Source organism: Paralichthys olivaceus, chromosome 13 (assembly GCF_024713975.1).
Source record: "Paralichthys olivaceus isolate ysfri-2021 chromosome 13, ASM2471397v2, whole genome shotgun sequence".
Taxonomy (NCBI): Eukaryota; Metazoa; Chordata; class Actinopteri; order Pleuronectiformes; family Paralichthyidae; genus Paralichthys; species Paralichthys olivaceus.
Window position 1 is genome coordinate 1,889,623 of NC_091105.1, and position 19,665 is coordinate 1,909,287.

General features: G+C 43.9%; 2 protein-coding genes and 1 long non-coding RNA gene across 3 annotated transcripts; 1 reads left to right on the forward strand and 2 right to left on the reverse strand.

Annotated features, from left to right (window-relative positions):
* Positions 1-5,051: 5,051 nt before the first annotated feature.
* Positions 5,052-9,461, reverse strand: LOC109643962 (uncharacterized). Its single transcript, XM_020109219.2, has 3 exons — positions 9,132-9,461; positions 7,358-7,854; positions 5,052-7,250 (listed from the first exon to the last, which is right to left on the reverse strand). The coding sequence occupies exons 1-3, from the start codon at positions 9,459-9,461 to the stop codon at positions 6,560-6,562; spliced, it is 1,518 nt and encodes a 505-aa protein (XP_019964778.2). The 3' UTR covers positions 5,052-6,559.
* Positions 9,462-9,491: 30 nt separating this feature from the next.
* Positions 9,492-19,522, forward strand: LOC109642157 (uncharacterized). The gene is made up of 2 exons (XR_011245973.1): positions 9,492-9,632; positions 16,253-19,522. It is a non-coding gene; the product is annotated as an uncharacterized lncRNA (long non-coding RNA).
* rpz (rapunzel) lies at positions 11,645-18,586 on the reverse strand. The gene is made up of 4 exons (XM_069537990.1): positions 18,446-18,586; positions 17,497-17,574; positions 14,364-14,448; positions 11,645-14,129 (listed from the first exon to the last, which is right to left on the reverse strand). The coding sequence occupies exon 4, from the start codon at positions 14,088-14,090 to the stop codon at positions 13,407-13,409; it is 684 nt and encodes a 227-aa protein (XP_069394091.1). The 5' UTR covers positions 14,091-14,129; positions 14,364-14,448; positions 17,497-17,574; positions 18,446-18,586; the 3' UTR covers positions 11,645-13,406.
* Positions 19,523-19,665: the final 143 nt, after the last annotated feature.

Below are 19,665 nucleotides of genomic sequence, written 5' to 3' on the forward strand. Positions count from 1 at the left end.
AGCTCTGACGGGAACGATGACCTGCTGCAAATCAGAGGAATCTGTGTGTGTGTGTGGGGGGGGGTGAAACTACACAAGACCTTGACGAGGGTGAGAGAGCGAGGGGCATCGGGGGAGAAGAAAAGGACGAGTTGGAAAACATGAGGGAAATTCTGCAGATGGCCAGGACACGTGTTCACCACCCGGTGGATTTCCACTTAAAGGCTCTGCTGACAGATGAATCCTCAGAGGTTCCTTCTGCAGCAGGTAAAAAAAAAGAAAAACCTGACATTCAAACTGATCTGCATCCGTACGCTCCGTTTTTAACATTACTTATCAATTCACAGGCGAATTAGGACGATTTGAATGATTGTTGACATTTTCGCTGGATGAGACAACTTCACAAACACGGAACTAGTTTGTAAATGCAGAATTTCAGAATAAAAGCAGATGTACACAGAAACACGTGGACATAAAATGATGCTGGAGGCCAGAAGTTAGAATCTAAAACAAATGTTACATGTCAGCGAAGGCAGAAACAGAAACACAAAATACAAAGAGGAAAAAATGGAATTTACAAAAACTAAATCTTTTAAAGAACTGTATCATGGTCTTGAATATTCACCTTTATTTCCGGAGAGAGAAAGTTAATGGTTTAATCAATGAGAACTTCTTTGACAGTTGTTTTATACATAAGGTCGTGGCACCATGCTGGTTTCAAACCTTCACACTTGTAGTTTGAAATGTCCGTGTTTGGGGGTGCAGCATCCTTCAGAGCGTTGAATCCGACTCTGGGATAACTGACATAACTGACATAATTGACATAGATAAATATAAAGGATGTATATAACCCAGTCAGTGAGGCAGCTCGAACAGGGCCCTTTATTTTGAGCTGTCTTCTCATTTATTTTTCAGGTTTAACACCTGCTCAGCTGGTGAAGTAGCAGCATCCCATCATGGGGGCCGCATTAAAAGACCTCAGCGTGATGGAAATGTATCTCGACATGTGAAATGAAGAGTTTCTCAGCCCGGAGTTGTCTTTAACGTCTTTAACGGAGCTCTGCAGAGGGTTTCACGCTCAGCATGGACGCTCAGAGCGGAACCTCGAACAGCGAAAGAAGCAGGTTTTGATACAGTGTGATAGACAGGAAACATAAGAGAGAACTGTAACTGAATAAGAGCATGAACACTGAGGCCACCTGTAGTCTGGTTGACACAGGAAACCATCTGCTCTCGCTTCTGCAAGAAACAGGACGTTTGCTAAAAGCACAGATGAGCGTGAACAAGAGGATCAAGAACTTTGAGGTTGCATCAGCCAAGCGCACACATATTTATATATATATAAATATATATATATATCCACACCAAGTCGACCTTTATCAGATCCAGAATGTTTTACTGTGGCATCCAGACAACTAATATACTCTAACACAACATAACACTAGTAGAACTGTGGCGTCGTGTCAGGCCTCAGTCCTGGGCTCGGACCTGCAGCCGCTGTGTCACTGAACAAATGTTTTAAGGCTTTTTATCAGATTAGTTCACTCAAAGAGCAGCAGGCTGGTCGATGTTCACTCGGGCTGATGGGTAATGGCATTATCCTGCATGGGCCGGGATTGGCAGACACCGGCGTACGCAGCTATATCCCTCCATTGATCCCCTCTCCCCCTCCAGGCCACTTCCACGCTCGCCTCCATATCCAGGCTTTCATTTGTTTATGAAATATTGATATTGGCTGCTGTCTCCTCTTAGAGACGAAGAGATGGAGCTTGATGGAAAGAAGAGTGTTTGGGGAAAGACGGGGGGAAAAGATAGTAGTTGGATTTTCTCTCTTATTTTTATTAAAGTCTCAGCAGAGAAAAGGGAAACACGTGTACCTGCTTCAGGATGAGGGCGATGATCACTCCCTTCCTTTTCTTTATCGTTATTCTTTCAAGGTTGTACACAGGACAGTCTTCAGCAGCCTGATGTGACATAAATACTAAATATGAAAGATAAAGAGTGGAAATAAAAAAGGCCATCTGTATATTCAAAGCCACAAAAAGCAGATTTACACATTTTTAAATCTCATCCTGGCAACAGACGCTCAAAGATCTGACTCTGGAGCTGTGTGTTGACAGCGCCCTCTGTCTGTTAACGCCCTCTGGTACCTCACCACATTTCACCCTTTTCCTTTTCAGAGAACTTTTCTTCAACCTTTCTTCCCTCAACCGCAGAACAAGCTCCTGGAGATGGAGGCAGTGGATCTCATCAGTAAACAGGAGCTTCAGTCTTCTAATGCCGGTCAGGATTGACGGGCTATCACAGCCAGAGCCTTTTACGGAGAGGAAGAGCCTCCTGGATCAATAGTTGTTACCTCGGCAAAGCCCACACAACCACTAATGAATCCACTGGCTTACAGTGCAGGCTGCCACTGCTCTTCATGTCTACACAGGACGACAACCAGGGGAAATACACAAAGCTCCTTGAAATAATATCAAAGTCAACAGACACATGCACAACCTTGAGTTTACCATTAAAGCTGACGAGTTTGGAATGATGACAGTTTAGGAGAAGAAGAAAACAAATGGAAAATCTGCACAGAACTCAGCTGCCAGGCTCTCAGAGTAAACAGGTTGGACCACATCACCATGGTTTCAGCCTCTTTACAACAACCTCCAGCAGGTTGTGGGAATGATTTAAAGGTCGAGATCCTCTGGCAGCGGCCTTTTAACTGTTCAAGATCCTCGGCTGAAGGCGAGAGGGGACGGAGCTTTTGAAATTAAAGCTCAGAGGCTCCGGGGGCAGGATGAGTCTGTGGTTTTCTTTGAATCAAAGCTTAAAAAGTTTTTGTTGGACCACATTCCATTATTCTACCTAAAGCACTAAGTAACCTCCATTTGACAAGAGCTGAATAAATAAAGATTATTGCAGGTGCAGCTGTCACACTGGTGAGTTTCTGGTTTTTGTTTGTCGCACTGCGTTACGACATCTGTGTTGTCGTTCTGTGGTGTGTTTGAGGACTGAGCTGTCGTCTGGCACGCCCGTCTGTGGACTGTCTGCTCCACATCTTCTGTTTTCTCAGCGGAAGCACTGAGATGTAAAAGCTGCTGCAGCACGTTAGTCACCTGTCTGGGATTTAATTATAAGAAAGGCCTCATGCCAACGAGGTGGCAGGTGCACGGGGACGTCTGTGACTCTGCAGCTCAGAACTATTATATCATTTACATCGACAGAATTTTACAATCTGCTCTACACAGTAGATTTTAATGTCAACTTGTCAAATGTTAATTTTATCTCTCACTAGGACAAAACACCACTTCTTAGACAATACAGATCTTTCTTATGAGTTTGGAATTATTTATATGACGGACACATCTGATTGGTTTCCTTTGGACTTCGTTGTTTTGGAAATATAAGATGATAAACACATAAAAACACATTTTGTTTACAGCTTTTGTGTTTTTCTTTACACATTCTGACTATAAAACACACAAACACACAAGAAGACAGAGTTCACACGTCGTCTGAGGACGATGTAAACACACAGATCATCTTTTTGTAGAACGTTCACCTTGTCGAGACGTTAGACGTTTAGATTGTCTGTCAGGACGAACAGCTCAGTTTCACATAAAGACTTGAAACGAGACGAAACTATACACGACTCGTCCAATGTCCAAATATACAACTCACAATGTCTCCAAAGCTCAGCAAATAAAATAGTTTTATATTTGAAATAGGACACGATTAGCTTTCATGACTCTACATTCATTATAACAGTCAGTGGGATTATCTTTTCATGAAGATTGGGAACAGGGATGGAAACACTGAACCAGAAAACCACTTGAACAAACAACTTGATTCTGATATTGGTTTCATTTAACACACTCACTTTTATTTGCAATTTTAAACAAAACATTTTTCATTTTTAGTGCAAACACTGAGTTAACTTCCTTCGTCCATTTTGTGATATTAGTCTAAAAGTTTTCTTGTAGTTACCATTTCTGAGAGGTCGTCGTTTCCTGGCTGTTCCATGAAAAGAGACTCAGCTGCATCAGATCTGCATAAATACTAATGTTTGCTAATTGGGCCGTACCACGTTCCTCCTGCATCGGGGGGATTTAAAAATAAATCAGGACATTAGTATAATAATAATAATAATAAAACAAATGTCCTTCTGGTTTCTCTCTCAGAATTAAAGAGTGCATGTGTATCTTCCAAAATTATTTCTTTAAAGCTGCAGAACAACTAAAATTTGAATTTGTCCCAAAACACATTATTTAACACACATTTCTCCGCTGAGGCCTCAGCGCTGAAAAGAAACCAGTGATTCGATCACTGAAACATTATTCATGAATAATTTGGATGTACGGGAAAATCAAAAAAGCACTTTTCTGGAACATCACCTTCATTTAAAATTCAAATGATTTCGGCTTAAAATCAGTTCAAAGCACAAATCTGCTTCCTTTTCATGAGCGACGCCTCTAAACCTCAAACCTCATCCCTCCGGCAGCAGCCATCGTTCCTCTGCAGACACAGAGAGAAACGATGATTCAACACACTCCACTTCCTCCTGCACTGCGATGTGTGTCACAGATAAAAGCTGATGCATTCTGGCAGGCTTGTGTTACGACAGAGCAGCTACAGACCCTCCAGATCCTCTGAGATATCACATGATGGCCGCCCGCTCCGCACCTACACCAGGCTTTATGACTGATGCACCTTTCTGCAAAGCCAAGCACTTTGCTGCTCGTCTGCAGGATATTAGCTCGGCCAGAGGTTATTCATGGACCGTGAGAGTGGAGCTGCGGTCAGGAAATGCTGACTTATGTGTAAATATCCATTAAATTAGTCGGAGTCGCTGCTGCTGAGGGAGCACTGCCTGGTTTTAATGGGCAGCGACACTAACAGTGCTGCGTAAATCACATTTGTACAAGAAAAGAGAGACAGATATTAGATTATGCTTGTTCGCACGTCCATTAATTATTTGTAATTTGTCAATAATTGTCATAAGGCATAAAAAGAATCCGTCCATCGATCAGGCGCTTGTATTATGAGGATTTGTTTGGTTTTAGAGATTGAATGTGACCAACTGTGGGGATTATTTGTCTTTATTGTGATAGTTACAGAGAAGGAGACACAGGACATGGAGTGAGAGACATGTCCAGCCAGTCAGGAGTCGAACCAATGCTCCCATCCATCCGTTCTTTCCTGACTATTGGTTTGTCCCTCATACGACAGCAGATTGATAGATGACAAACAAATGATGTGATTTTCAAACGTACAGAGAAATCAAATAAATAAAAGTAAACACGCAGAAAGAACTTGTTTCATCACACACAGGTCGAAAACTGGACATAAACAATCCTCGTGTTTAGTTGGGGAAAGTAAAACAAACACAGCAGTCGTCACTTATCACCAAACGTTTGCAAAAATAAAAAGTACGAATGAAGAATCTAACACAACCCGTGAGGCAGTTGAAGGCAGCAGTGGCTCTGAGGTCCAGGAGCTTCGGTCCGGCATCAGTGGGTCTGAATGTGTCGGGGAACACAAGGCACATTGTCACGTCTCCGGCGCCAAACTCGCAGCCTCTTTGTTTCTCGTGCCTGAAAAAGTAACCTCTGCGCTTCCTGTCAGAGTTAAATGGGCCAGTCTGCTGAGCCGAGACAAAATGGGAGCACGGCTCTGCAGATGCAGCCTCAGCAAAAATCCTCTCTTCAGAGCAGAAGCAGTTTCCAATGGGAGGCTGGATTATGACCGAGATGCAGGAGAAGCATAAAGACGCTCCCTGTTTTCACGTGTATCGATAGAAACTCTTTTAGTTGGAAACAAACTGGTCAGGAACTCAAAAACTACAAATACACACACACAGCGACGCGGTTTATAACATGCGAGCAGTTAATATTTAAACAGCTGCAGCGTGAATTAATAAATACATTTACAGGATACGTCCATAATTCAAACATCTACTGTAAAAAGACTGACGGATAATAAAAGTGCATTCAGTAAAAGATCTGTATAATATGTACCTGATAGGTATTGCACTGCAAAGCTGAATATCATACGTAAACACTGTATTGGCTGATACTACTGATACTATAGTACCACTACCAGATAATACTCGAGCCCGACTGATGAGAGGTTTTTGGGGCAGTTGTTGATTCTGATATTGGAGGTTGAAGTTTGAATGTATTTGATTTAAAGTACTTCATACTTTCAGGGTCTTTTACTTCACAATGTATTTTAATTACCTCCGATGGTTATGTTTTTGTCTGCGTTAGTTTGTTAGTTTGTTAGTCAGCAGGATTACCAAAAAAACTACTGGACGGATTAACACAAAGCTTGTTGGAGTGATGCATTATGGGTCGGAGGAGAGTCCGTTACATTTTGGTGCAGATCCAGATCATCCAGATTTTCTTTTTCTCAAACTTTCTGTAACATTGTGACATTTTCAGCATCTTTGTCAGGTTGAGCTTCGAGCTTTACTTTATGCTCGACTAAAACTGTATTTTGACCTGAATTAAAATAAAGTACTTTCAAGTTTTCCTGATAAACTCCTGGAGTTGGACGAGCAACACAAACCTACACCATCTGAACAGCTCTACTCGGAGTGCACGCACACGGCCACGTTCTTGTGTCTCTCCCAGTAGTGACATTCCTCTGGGAAGCTCCAGGCAGCTGCAGACTCCTTGTGGCGACTGACGGCGTGAACAACAAACCCGCACAGCTGCTTCTCCAACACCTCCACCACCGCGGGGGCGTTCCCCTTCTTCCCCTGACCCTCCATCACCTGCCGGATGCAGTCGCGGGGCACCGGCTGCGGTTTGACGCTGTACGACACCACCAGGTTGATGTTGTTCACCTGCAGCACCTCGAACCAGTTCTGTCCGGCCACATGGTGAAAGTGCTCCCCTGCTCGCCAGTTGCGGTACGTGCTGCCTGAGTGGTTGATGAGCCGCACCGACCAGCTGACCCAATCGTACTTTTTCACCAAGAGCTCCAGGAGCTGCTGAGTCGTGTCCTGCAGGTTTTCTTCTTCCTTCTCTTGCAGGAGTCGCTGGGCGTCTAATTTGGCTTGCTCTGGGAAGGCAGCGGTGCAGACCTCGATGGTTGTCTTCATCCTGGACTCTACTTCTTCAATTTTGCGGCTCCACTCTTGGATTTTGTCCTCCTCCTCCTCTTGGCCCTGGGTTAAAGCGCAGTGGCCCAGCAGGGCGATCAGGCCCAAACAGAAGAGCTCCTTCATGCGGACACAGAACTCTTCCAGGAGACGGCGGTTCCTCGCCACGTACCTGAAAACAAAGGAGATGTTTCTATCCTGAGCAACTGAAATCCAAAGTAGAGTCAGAGTCAAAGGAGGAGATGCAGTGATATAAACATGATGAAAACAACAGCTTACCTTTCCACCAACTCTAAAACTGATTCTCCAAAGCTGTTAGTGCCCATTAGAGCATCATATAACACAAACAGGTTCTTCTCTCCCCCTGTTTTAGCAAAGTGCTCCAGGAAAAGACGCGTCTTCACTTCCCTGAACTGCTGTTTCGCCTCCAGGATGTCCATGTATTTCCTGAACTGGTTCCTGATGTTCTCCTCCACGGAGAAGTACTGAGAGTCCAGCCTCCCCTTCTTGATCTCGCAGTCTATGTCCTCCAGCTGCGTGGAGAGCACGTCCAGCTTGTTCCGCACCGCCAGGAACTGCTCTTTGACGTAAAAGACCTCTTTGCTGTGGACGTTGTCCAGGGCCAGGCGGAGAACCGGGGCGGCGGCTTCACAGAGGGGGAAGAGCTCGCCCACGGCGCTGGCCAACACCTCTGCCCCCTTGTCAAACATGTCCATCACTGCCTCGATGACCTCCTTCTTCTGGGCCACAACCCGCTCCAATGAGTTGGACATGTTCTGGGACACGGGGACAAAATCTGTTGTCAGACATCAACAAGCTTCGAGGAGAAAGAAATGAAATGTTTGACAGAAAGGTCCAAAGTATGAGTATTACGAGTATTAATATGTATTTTCTGACTATAATGAAGGAAGTGGTGTTTTCATGCTTTTAAAGGCTTTAACACACATTTTATTCTTCTTTCCTAAAAAAAGATCATTTTCTACGGAGCACTGATGTGAGAAAAAGCTTCCAGAATCCCAACAGGTGCATAAAGTACCCAACAGAATGAAAACATACACGTTGGAGAGCAGCTACGTAAACTCCAGGTTGTGCTCAAACATCTGTCCGACTCAATAAATCCCCTTTTCTCTATTTATATATTTCAATTTCTTTTTTCGAAATGTAAATGAGTTTTTTATTCCGGCCCATGATGGCATCAATGCTGAATTAAAAATGTGTAAATAATGTTGATGAGTATTAAACGTCCTCCTGTGTACAGACACACGTGTTAAGATGCACTTTATTTATACAAGTAATTATCTGAGGGGGGCCCTTTCTTTAACTGAAGCACCTGCCCTCTCAAAATGTCTGTGCACGGCCCTGTCGGAGACTTTAATTCAGTCACATAAGAATAAAATCCTCCATTTTCTCATTTGCAGATCGATAATGTGACAAACGCAGGATTTGAAGACAACTCTCCTCAAATCTCGATCACGCAAACTGGGCTATTTTAAAAGTGCGATGCTCCTCCAGCAGAATAAAATGAAGGGAGGCAGGTAATGACATCATGTCAACAAAATGGGGGCCTGGATGAGAAAATGGCACAGACGCCCTTGGGTCTGTTGATGACGCAGAGCACAGCAGAAGCAAACCGAGGCCACAGCATGTTTGATATCAACCATTTCATCCAAACGAGACAAACATACATTACAGCAGTGTCCTGTCTGCGATGGACCCAAACACAAATCAACGTCGAAGCTAATTTAGTTCATTCGTGTCTTAACATGATCTGTAACTGTCTCTGCTTATGAAGAAGAAGAAGAAGAAGAAATAAGTCAAATCTAAAGTTATGAAATACAAACAGTGAGTCCGTGTTAGGAATCAACCTTTAAAATACAGAAAGACAACATTTGTCCAAACTGCAGTGTTCACCTGACATGCGCACCCACAGAGAAATGCGCAATGGTTGGATTTTACGCACAGACGAGAGCCCCGGACACACCTCACAGCACATTGACCAACGGGAGATAAGGACATTCATCACATTCATTTATAAACAGCGTTTTCTCTGTACCTCCACCTCTGTTGCTCCTTCACGCCTGATGAGCCTCCGACAGCTGCAAACAAGTTTCGGTTTTCTCCTTCGAGTTTGAGAAAATTCCCACGGTTCTCTGTGGATCCACGGAGGAGGGTCCAAGAACAGGAGCCAGAAAAAAAGAGGAGGCGATGCGCACTTGTTCCCTGCAAAAGAGAGAGAGAGGGAGAGAGACACAGAGAAAGAGAGGGAGAGGGGGGAGAGAGAAAGAGAGACAGACAGAAACAGCGCAAACTGCAGGAGGTGAAGATGCGGTTGGTTCTTTTCTCCTTTCAGTCTTCGTGTCATCGTGAAAAGACGGTTCAGCATCTTTTCGACAAATCGGAGCTAATTTTAAATTAGATCATATTTTTCGTGGGTGAATTATTCCCCACTCTTTGTGGACGTTGTGTTTTGCTCTGAGCGAAGACTCCTGCGCTCTTGGCGCAAAAGCCTCATCGCCACAATGCGCTTCAGCTGCTGGAAGGCTCCAAACTTGAGGTAAGACGATGAGAAACCATCATTGTTCTTTGTCAGAGTTAAAATAATAATTCCATGTCACATCATGATGACACTAACCACCAACACACCTCAGATCAGACATGGATTCAGTTTACACACGACCTGAGCCTCACGCCCTCAATCTGTAGTTTATTTGGAACATCTTGTGTTGCAGGGAATTCACTCAGATTGTGTTTGTCATGAGCGCAGCTGTGAACCGCACATTGTTTGTGATGTGACGTGCGTCACCGAGCTCCAGTCTGACTTATCTCCACAAAATAAAAATCCAATTTAAGAACCCATTCAAACGTGATGCTGCACCGAAAGTGATATTTCTATCGGTGCCAAGACTAAACGATGATGATCCCTTTAAACCTGCACATCTCCTCCACCCGTGCGCACACGACGCGCCCTGACTGAATCCAATCTGAACCTCCCTCACCAGGAAAAAAAAAAAAAAAAACCTTTACGCAAATCGTTTCTTCTCCAACACGTGAACTATAAAGACTCCAGCTCGTGGCTGACTCCAGCTCCCCGCGCGCGTAAAACTGAATTCTCGTGTCTGAAATGATTCGCGTGTCCCCCAGGAGACAACTTAGATTCTCTGAAGTCATGAGGACATAAACACACTGAGCACCATCACATGACAGAGGACGTGCGTCAGTGCGGGTCTGCGGGTGAAGCTTCTCTCAGCTTTGCGCATTTTCAAACACCTGTTATGCACATTTTCCTGTTTGCCCCCCCCCCCCACACACACACACACACTCTAGGATGTAAGACAAACCTGTTCAGCTGGATGGGCATTAGGTCCATTCATTCCAGAGGTACTTAACCTCAGCCACACACACGCACACACACACACACACACACACACACACACACCACACAACCCTTCTTCTGATGCTGTGTGTGTTGCTCCCCTGCAGACAGTGTGTGTGTCTGTCCAGGGTGAAGACACACATGTGCGATGCCTCATGTCTCTTGTGGGCCCTCAGGGAGCTCAGGGAGAACAGGTGTAGTGTGGGCGTAGAGAGGTACTCACGCCCTCTTGTGTACACTCAAGTAAATTACACCTTTCCGTCCCTCTCTGGTGATCTTCTGAACTTTAGTTTTACATTCCAGTATTGTGTTGTCAACTCCCCCTTAAAGATTTGAATTTATTTTCCCAGAATAAATATTCAGTTGTAGGAGAATTGGATCAGATTCACTCACACAAGAATCAAACAAAAACATTTAACTGTGTATAAATGTAAATATTTGAAACCAGATTTTTTTTATGCCGTCATAAAATTTGCACAATTTAATTTTACAGTCGAGAATGAGACAAATGGGTTTTAAATATTTCTTTCTGTGATATTTCCTAGAAAATAAGGATAATTGCAACTATACACTAAAATAATATAAGCCATGTACAAATACATGCATACAGTATATTTCTATTCATATTTTATCACCGGTTTTGAGCCTGAGATTCACATTTGTCTTCGTCAGGCACAAAAAACAGTATATGGCCAAAAGTACATGGACACCCAGTCATTAAACTCATGTCTTTGTTGAGCATCTCATTCCGAACTGTGTTCAATAACACACATCCGTCCAACACTGACACATGAATTATTATTATGATGATGTTGAAAACTGTCTTCCCTGTTAGAACTGTTAGAAGCACACTCATTACCATCTTCTCAAATGTTAAATGGAGCCACAGGGGCTGTACCTCAAACTGTACATTGTCCACATATTTATGGCCATCATCGTACATTTCACAGTAATTAAAACTTCTACTTTTGGTCAGTTTGACACAGTTAATGTCTGATTTTAATACTGTGATAAATTAGTAATCCAAATATTAGGTAACCATCAATTATTAAATAATCCTCTGGCGGTTTATTCTAAATTACAAATACTTCACCTTTATCACACTGAACTGATCCTTTATCAGAACGTTAACTCATATTGGGATATTTCTCCACACTGCTGTTTTTTTTTTATAAATGAAAGAATCAACTCGGTTTTATTCACTCATGTTTATTTATCGTGCTGCGAAACAAAAAAAGGCAACATATTCACACATGAGACATTTCAAGAGGTCTGCAGCACGTTGACTATATGAACGTAGCATAGACAGAATCTGTTGTAACAATAAGAGACGTGGCGTTCAAACCAGTTTAACACAGAGTCGTGCTGCAGCGATCAAACCCGTCTGATGCCACCGGTCTGCTGAACACTAAAAAAAAACACGACGCACATTTACAAACATTATTTTTTATCTGTAGAACACAAACTTTTCAGTAATAATGCCTTATACAATAATATATGCCTAAAACCCTTGAAAGAAATAATACAAAAATAGCCCATTTAGGCACGTTGGTCAGATGAGGACGAACGAGACAAGAGGAAGAGGAGCTGAGTGTAAAACTGATGCTGAGAATAAACCAGATAATCAAAACTCAATGTTTTATTGACCAAAACCCAGAGAAACCCACTGATCATTGCATCCGTGTGTTAGAACAACACAGCTCCTGCAGCGATCGAGACGGTAGAACGAAGAGGGGAAGGAAAAGAAGGTGAAACCACATCGATAAAGTAAAATCAGTATAAAATAAACAACGTCATGGAGCTCAGTATATTTGGTTTAGATTTAGTGCATCTGCTGTGGACATTTTATTTAGTGTTGGAACACGTCTCGTTTTTTTAAAAAGGAAAAATAATCTTTTGACAAATCGAGAATAAACGTACAAGAACTTATTTTTGTAAATTTACAACGATAAAGTCAAATATTATGAGAACAAAGTCCTAATTTAAGGCTACTTACTCGTAACGTGAATTAAATTACGACTTTATCCTCTCGACATTCTCAAATCGGATTATTTTCTTTTCTTCAACGTGACCTTAATACTCCGTTGTACATTTAACTTGTACTGTTAGTGTTGAATTTTTCATTTTCGTATTGATGATGTCAGTTAAAGTGAAGAAAAAGTAAATATCTCAGCACAGCAGCATTTTAAATTAGCGCTCGACGGCCACAGGTGTGTGTAATGTATCATGATCTCCGTGCATAAGACGTGTACAATGTTCACGTGTGTGTGTGTGTGTGTGTGTGATCACACGCCACAGACTGACGAACATATGATTAAATGGGTGTAGTTACATTCATAGCTCACAAGACTTTATATTTGTTCCTTGTTTAGCGTTTTTCATGTTATAGATCGTAGATAGAACTTTGTTTAGTTTCAAAGAGGCTCTGTAGCGTTGTTAGGTTCAATGGCAGCCGCCTTGACTCGTTAGTGAAGTACTTGTATATTTCAACAGGCTTTTTCTTTGTAGTGTAATAACATATTTCACAATAAAAGCTGTATTAGCAGTTATTTTCCAAAAGTGCATTGTGGTGCGGGACAGATTGTGATCTCACTCACTGAAGCCCAATTTATAGATGTGATATTTAGCTCCTAGTTTAGATTCAAGATGATTTGAGATGATCCCACAGCTGATTCATCTTTTTTGTCATCATTTTAAACGGTCAGATTCCGGATCCATCACAAATAGACGTTGTACTTTGATTTTCTGGACTTTACCTCCACCTGGAGAGAAACTATGTGAGGACCATGGAGAGATGCAGGTTTGGAGAAACTGATGTGATTTTGAAAATGTGACACTGTTGCTCAAATTCTAGCAAATTCAAAGTGCTTAAAGGAGGCGGAGGAAACTTAGGAGGAGGACGTTACAGCGGGAATGTGGACCTGCGAGTCCTGAAGACTTCTCATCACCGCTTCTTCATTGGCACCTGTGAAGAGCCTCCTGCATCTTCTCCTGCACGTGCTCCATCTTCTCGGCCCACTCCTCCGTCAGGCTCTCCTCATCGTCCCCGATGACGGCGGCGTAGCCCATCAGGGCGATGAGGCCGATGCAGAACAGGTAGGTGAGACGCGTGCAGAGTCGCTCCATGGTGCGGCGGTCGCCCTGCGAGTGCTTCAGGTACACCTCCAGGATGGGTCTGCTGAAGAGCTTCGGTTTTCCCACCACGCCATCGTAGAGCGTGTGCAGGTTCTGGTCGCCCAAGTCATTGGCGTAGCTCACTTCGTAGTCCTCCTTCTTGCGCTCGCGGTGCTCGGGCCGCGCCTCCACCATCTCCATGAACTTTCTGAACTGGTTCTTCAGGTTCTCCTCCACCTGACAGTACTGGCCGTCCAGCGTCTCCTTCTTGATCTGCACCAGCGTGTTGCGATTCTGCTGGGACAGCTGGTCCAGCCCCCGGTGGACCGTGCCAAACTCTCTCTTCAGGGTGCGGATGTCCTCGTCGTCGACGTGGTGCAGCACCACCCGGATCAGGGAGCCGGCCACGCCAAAAATGGGGTTAACCACAGCTGCGGCTGAGGAGATGGTGGCCACGCACTGGAGCACTTTGACGAGGCCCTGCTTCAGCTTGGCCCGGTCCTCGATGATGTCCTCTTCCATCATGGTTCAGAAGCTGAGGTCACTGAGACAAGTTGTGGACGTCTGTGAAAGAGAGAAGACGATTCAGGTCAGCGATGGTGTCGAGGAAGCTGCATTTATCAAAATGAAGCAGCTTGTGTTCAGCTCATCTCTGAAGTTCTTGTCATCTCCAACTGATTCTTTTGCTTCTTAAAGCCTGAAATGTTTTCTGTAAAAACTATTTCATGGTTAATCTCACAGAATACTTCATGATGGACTGTGACACTGTGACCCTGGAGGACAGTTGTAGCATCTTACGTGAAATGTCTCGCTCAGGAACTTCAGCTCGTGCCGTTAACGCCCCCCAACAAAAAGGCGACGCTGGTCCTGATGAGGTTGATTCCTGAAAATCAAGACAAACGAGAGATTAAGAAGTTTATTCATAAACGTCCAACACAGAAACACTGATTCGGTTGATTGTGTCCGTCTCGATCAGGAAGTGATTTCTCTGCCCCTCCCCGGCTGCAGGTTTCAGCAGTGAAGCAGTTAACAGCCTCGCCCCGTCTGTGAAACAGCTCCGCTCAGCGCTGGAGCCTTTCAGCACCAGGCTGCTCTCTGTGTGTTTCTATGGAGCGAGCCGATAGCTCCGCAGCAGCAGCAGCAGCTCTGAGCAGCGAGCTGAGCGAGGAGGACACCAGCAGCAGCAGCTAGTGGCCGAGACAGAGCTTCAGCCGCAGCTCAGTGGGAAAACAAATGAGTGAATGAGCCGAGAGACGTGTCGGTTTCATAACAAGAGGCTTCTATCCTCAGTGTAACATGGTGCCGCTCTACTTTCAAAGATAGATACTTAGAGTTAAAATGCTTCCTTCTGTTAGAGCTTTACTGGGACCAGGGGTAGACCCGGGGGGGGGGGGGCTACATATCCCATCTGCCCCGGGAACACCTCAGGATAATCAAGGAAGAGCTAGAAAGTGTGGCTGTGGAGGGGGCATGTCCGGCTGCCTCTGCAACACGAGCTCACACAAGAGGAGGCTAATGGATGGATGAAAGTAGAGCTACATGATTTTGGGGGAAAATGAGAATCAGGACTTTCTTGCATTGAAGATCACGAATCTGTCGTTCCGGCAACAAGAAGTATAATCGTGCCTGATTCGTTGTTGATGTCGTGCGACAGGGATTTTCAGTGAGGTTGTTATTTATTTATTTTTGGTTCTAACCACGTTCGGCTGTTTTTTTCTTCTGGTTTCATTTTATTTGTCCTTAAACTTTTCTCTGCTCTTCCCTCGGCAACAGATTTCCGCTGCTCTGCATCACAAGCGGTAACAAGGCGTTGTCATTAGTGGAGGGAGGAAGTGGGAGCGCTTGTTCTGATGCAATCCTCAAATCAAAATCAAAAATGCAGCAGAATTGTTGTCAATTAGACACGAGGTCACGGGTGTGAATCCAGATCAAGTTAAAACCAATCTGACTCCTGAACGACGTGAGAAACTCTGTTGACACCTCATCTTGTTGACACCTGATTCAAACAGGGAGGGTTCTTCCCCAGTAGCAGGATATATATAGTGTGTGTTTAGTATCCTGATAACCCCCCCACCCCCCGTTTGGCTCCACATGCCTGCTGTGGTACTTCACACACACATTCCACTGGGAGATTACATCACAGCCACCACGTGGTTGTTGGACGAAGCCGACGACTACACGTCTGAACAGGTCGAAGCAGTTCCCTGACACACGGACACTTTCTGTTTGGCTTTTTATTTCCTCCACCAGATGGAGCAGTATTTTACCCAACACACACACGTGCACACACACACACACACCATCTGATTTCAGCACCACAACTGTGGACTGAGAGCAGTGACGTCATGATTTAACCCTTCACCTTCAGGTTAACTTTAGATGTTGCGTTTAATTGTAATTAATCAACAGAACACACGTGTCTGTTTCACTCAATCAAACCCACGTGAAGCGTTCAATTGTAAGATCTCAGAAAATGTGATGAAATCCTCGTTAGATGCAGTAAAAAGTCCCTTTTGGAATGATCTTTTTTCAGCTTTTCTCTGAAAATCATCTGCTCTGCCCATGAATTTATATTTTACCCTCAATTACGAGTGCCGATAAAAGGTTTATATTTCATTATAATGAAGAATTATTTACAAATTACACTCATGTGATATATTTCTATTTGTGTGCTCCTGTTTCCACAGATGGTGACGTTCCTGCAGGAGAAAATCCTTCATGTGTGAACACATTATGGAATCTGCAGGTAGAGACGCAGGTAATGAAAGGGTTAACTGCTGTTGTTTTGGTACTTATGCGATTAAAACGTAGAATTTATTTTATTTGTCTCCTTTTAAAAGAAAGTCTGATTCATATTTAATCCAAAATAATCAGATTTTGATCCATCTAACATCTTTGTGTTTATACATAATAGTAAATTAACCCTTTGTGCAGTTGAAATTATTCTTAAAACCTAATTATTTTTTATCATATTTTTTTAAAACCATCACCCAGATCATGACATGTATTTGTTATGGCTTTGAGTTACACCAAGGGTTGATTTCTTCTTTAATTAATCAATTAATATGCTAATTATTAGATTCGATTACCAGTAATTGAAGGGTTAATTACGTCCCCTGATTGATTTCTGATCTGTGGATTATCCAATCACAGCTCGGTGCCAGTTCTGCCTCTGAACACGAACACTCCCACTTCTCAGTCCCAGAACCCAAAGTTGAGTTTCAGTGACGCAGCTCTGGTATTAATGAGTCTCTGCAGAAACTCAATGTAAATGAAGATATAAATATAAATAATAAAGTTTAAAGTCAGTGAAGTGAAGTGAGAGTGAGTGTTGTTGTTGTTGTGCACACGAGCTGAGGTTGAATCAGGAAGTGTCTCACCTGTGTGCTGCGGTGGAGGAGCCATCTTGGATGTTTTCTATGATCAGAGCTGAGGACTGATCCAAACACACGCGTTTACATCCGATCACATTTACTCCTGAACTCCTTCACTTCTACTTTCTCTACTTGTTTCCATGAGTTTCTGTGTTTTCAGTGAGTTGTGTTTGCAGACCTCAGGCTGTGAGACAGCACGAGTCTCAGAAACCTTCAGGCTCATTTAATTCAAACAACGACGATAATAACCAGGAAGACTGACACACAGGTGACACCCGGAGTTCTTCCATGTTTAGTGAGAATTAAAACACACCAGCTCTCCACTCAGCCCAGGCCTCTGCCTCTCAGCCCAGCTCTGGCTCCCCCTAGCCGTGCCTCCATGTTTCCTCGTTAATGCACACCCAACACTGGCCCTCCCTGATATCTAACACACACTAAACACCTCAAAACACCTGAAAACCTCCGGTTCTCTGCCCAAACGTGGAGCTCACCCTCCCAGTGTGCCCCTGGGCCAACATTGGGCACCACAGGCCCCAGCAGAACAGAGGATTTCTTACCTTTTCACAGTGGCTGGGCCTGAACCTCCCTCACTAGAGTCCCAACCTCGACAACCTCCTTCTTCTTCCCAGCAATCCCTGCAAAAAAGGACACTTCCATGTATGCTGAACATGTAGGGGTGATCAAATTGGACAGGGTCGTTTTCAAAGGGCCCCAAAGGCCCCCAAACCCCCCAAATGGCCAATTTGGCACCAATAAGACACCAGCTCCAAAATGCCATTTAAAAAAAGCTTGACAATGGTTTTAAGCAGTGAAACCCACTCCTCATATACACCTTGGTCTACCCCTATGGTTTGAACTTATTTCGGCCCATCCAGTTGTCATACAGTTGGTTCTAATGAACCAGTCACAGTCGGTGCGCAGCTGAGCTCTCAGACACTTTCAGTTGTGTTTTGTGCGTTTCCAAACCCTGGAGCATCTCTGACAGGCTACAGATCATCTGCTGCTGGGATTTTAGAATCAATGAGACCGTTTTCTTTTGGACTGGAGCAAAAAAACTCAAAGGGATATATTTTCGCGAGAGCAGAGTCCAACAGAACAAAAAGAAATCTATGGACCCTATGGGCATCTCCAAAAGTGCGCAGGTGTATCCAAAGGCACAAAGAGCCCTGAAAAGGTTCCAAGGGGGAGAATCTGAAGTTTATCCAGAATAAAAGGTAATTTAAATCGTTTATTTGTATATATTCTACCAGTTGTACTCAATCATTGAAAGCTACACTTAAAAAAAATGTCGAATTTAAAGTCCAGTAAGAAGCAAATAGCGAGGAGAGAATTGTTCCAAATGGCGCAGTGGCACTGTAGACAGTGAGGTGATTAGTTCCTCATATTTAAATGTTATTTTCTTAAATATTAACGAAATACTACTCACAGAACTGTAGCAACGATCACAGATTAAAAATATGTATCTGTCTGATGAACATCAGCCATTAATCTGGATTGTAAACGCACCGTCCAGTGCGCAAAGGTCCTCCAGCGACGAGCCACAGTCTGCGCCTTCATCCAGGCTGGAATCCGGATAAATTATTTCCAGTAGCACAGAAATCAGCCTGTTTGTATGTTGTATGTTTTAAAAAACCATTCAGGCAAAATCCAAGTCGTTGGTGAAAGGACGGTTGAGGCTGTTTGCCCCAAAACAAAGCTTCATGCAAATCGTGTCAGCAGCTGCCAGCAGAGCGTTAGAGGATCCTGCTCCCCCCTCGAGCCTGAGATGGCTGCGATGTTTACGTCCAACATTACAACAGCACACAGCCACAAACAGGATGGGCGTTATCTCCCCTGCGTGCCCAGACCTGAGCCTCCAGCAGGTTAAAGACCCCGTGTCCCCTCTCTGTCTCTGTCTGTCTCTCTCTGTCTCTCTGAAGCCTCCGGCCTCAGGCAGCAGCTGAACAAGTGAAGCCCTGTTCCCTCTCTGCAGCCTGGGATGGAGAAACGGGAGCATGAAGGCGAGCACGTGTTAAAAATGTCAAAGGCTTCATTATCTGCAGCCCGGATTGTCCGTGTCATCGCTCGGACCACGCAACAGACGCGCATCAGTGTCGCGGTTATTTCTGCAGCCGGAGCAGGACGCACGCGCCTGTTCTCTCGGTGCATTTGTCGCAGCAGCTGTCAAACAGATCATGTTTCACACAGCGAAGAGATGAACACTCACTGGTCGTGACACACATGGAGCGAACTACACTTGTGCAACATCAGCTGTGCGTATTAGTGCCGCTGCGGTAAAGCGTAATTATTATCTTTAGGTTCCAGAGAGACACAAACAACCTGCGTGTTGCAAGAGTGTGTTGTGTGTTTTTATTTTCAGCTGCTGGCAGGTGGAGCGACGTGTCGACGGTTCGAAACCCACAGTGATGAGGTCTGGAGGCAGAGAACACAAAGAGATGAGGTACAGATCAAACCAAAATGTCGTGGTTCTTCTTCCTCTCATTCATTAAACAGTAGTAGTATTTGCTGACATCACCGTACAACCATTCCATATTGTTTGTCTGATTTCAGTGTGAATATCCTCAAATAAAATTATAAATATATTGAATTGTCCCTTTGTCATGCATAATGTCCAAAAGGTTGTCTTCACTCATGGGTTTGTGTGATTTGCATGTATATTGTGTAGTTTTAATGCATTTAATCATTTGTTGAATCACAAATAAAAATTCTTGGTTCAACATCTAAAA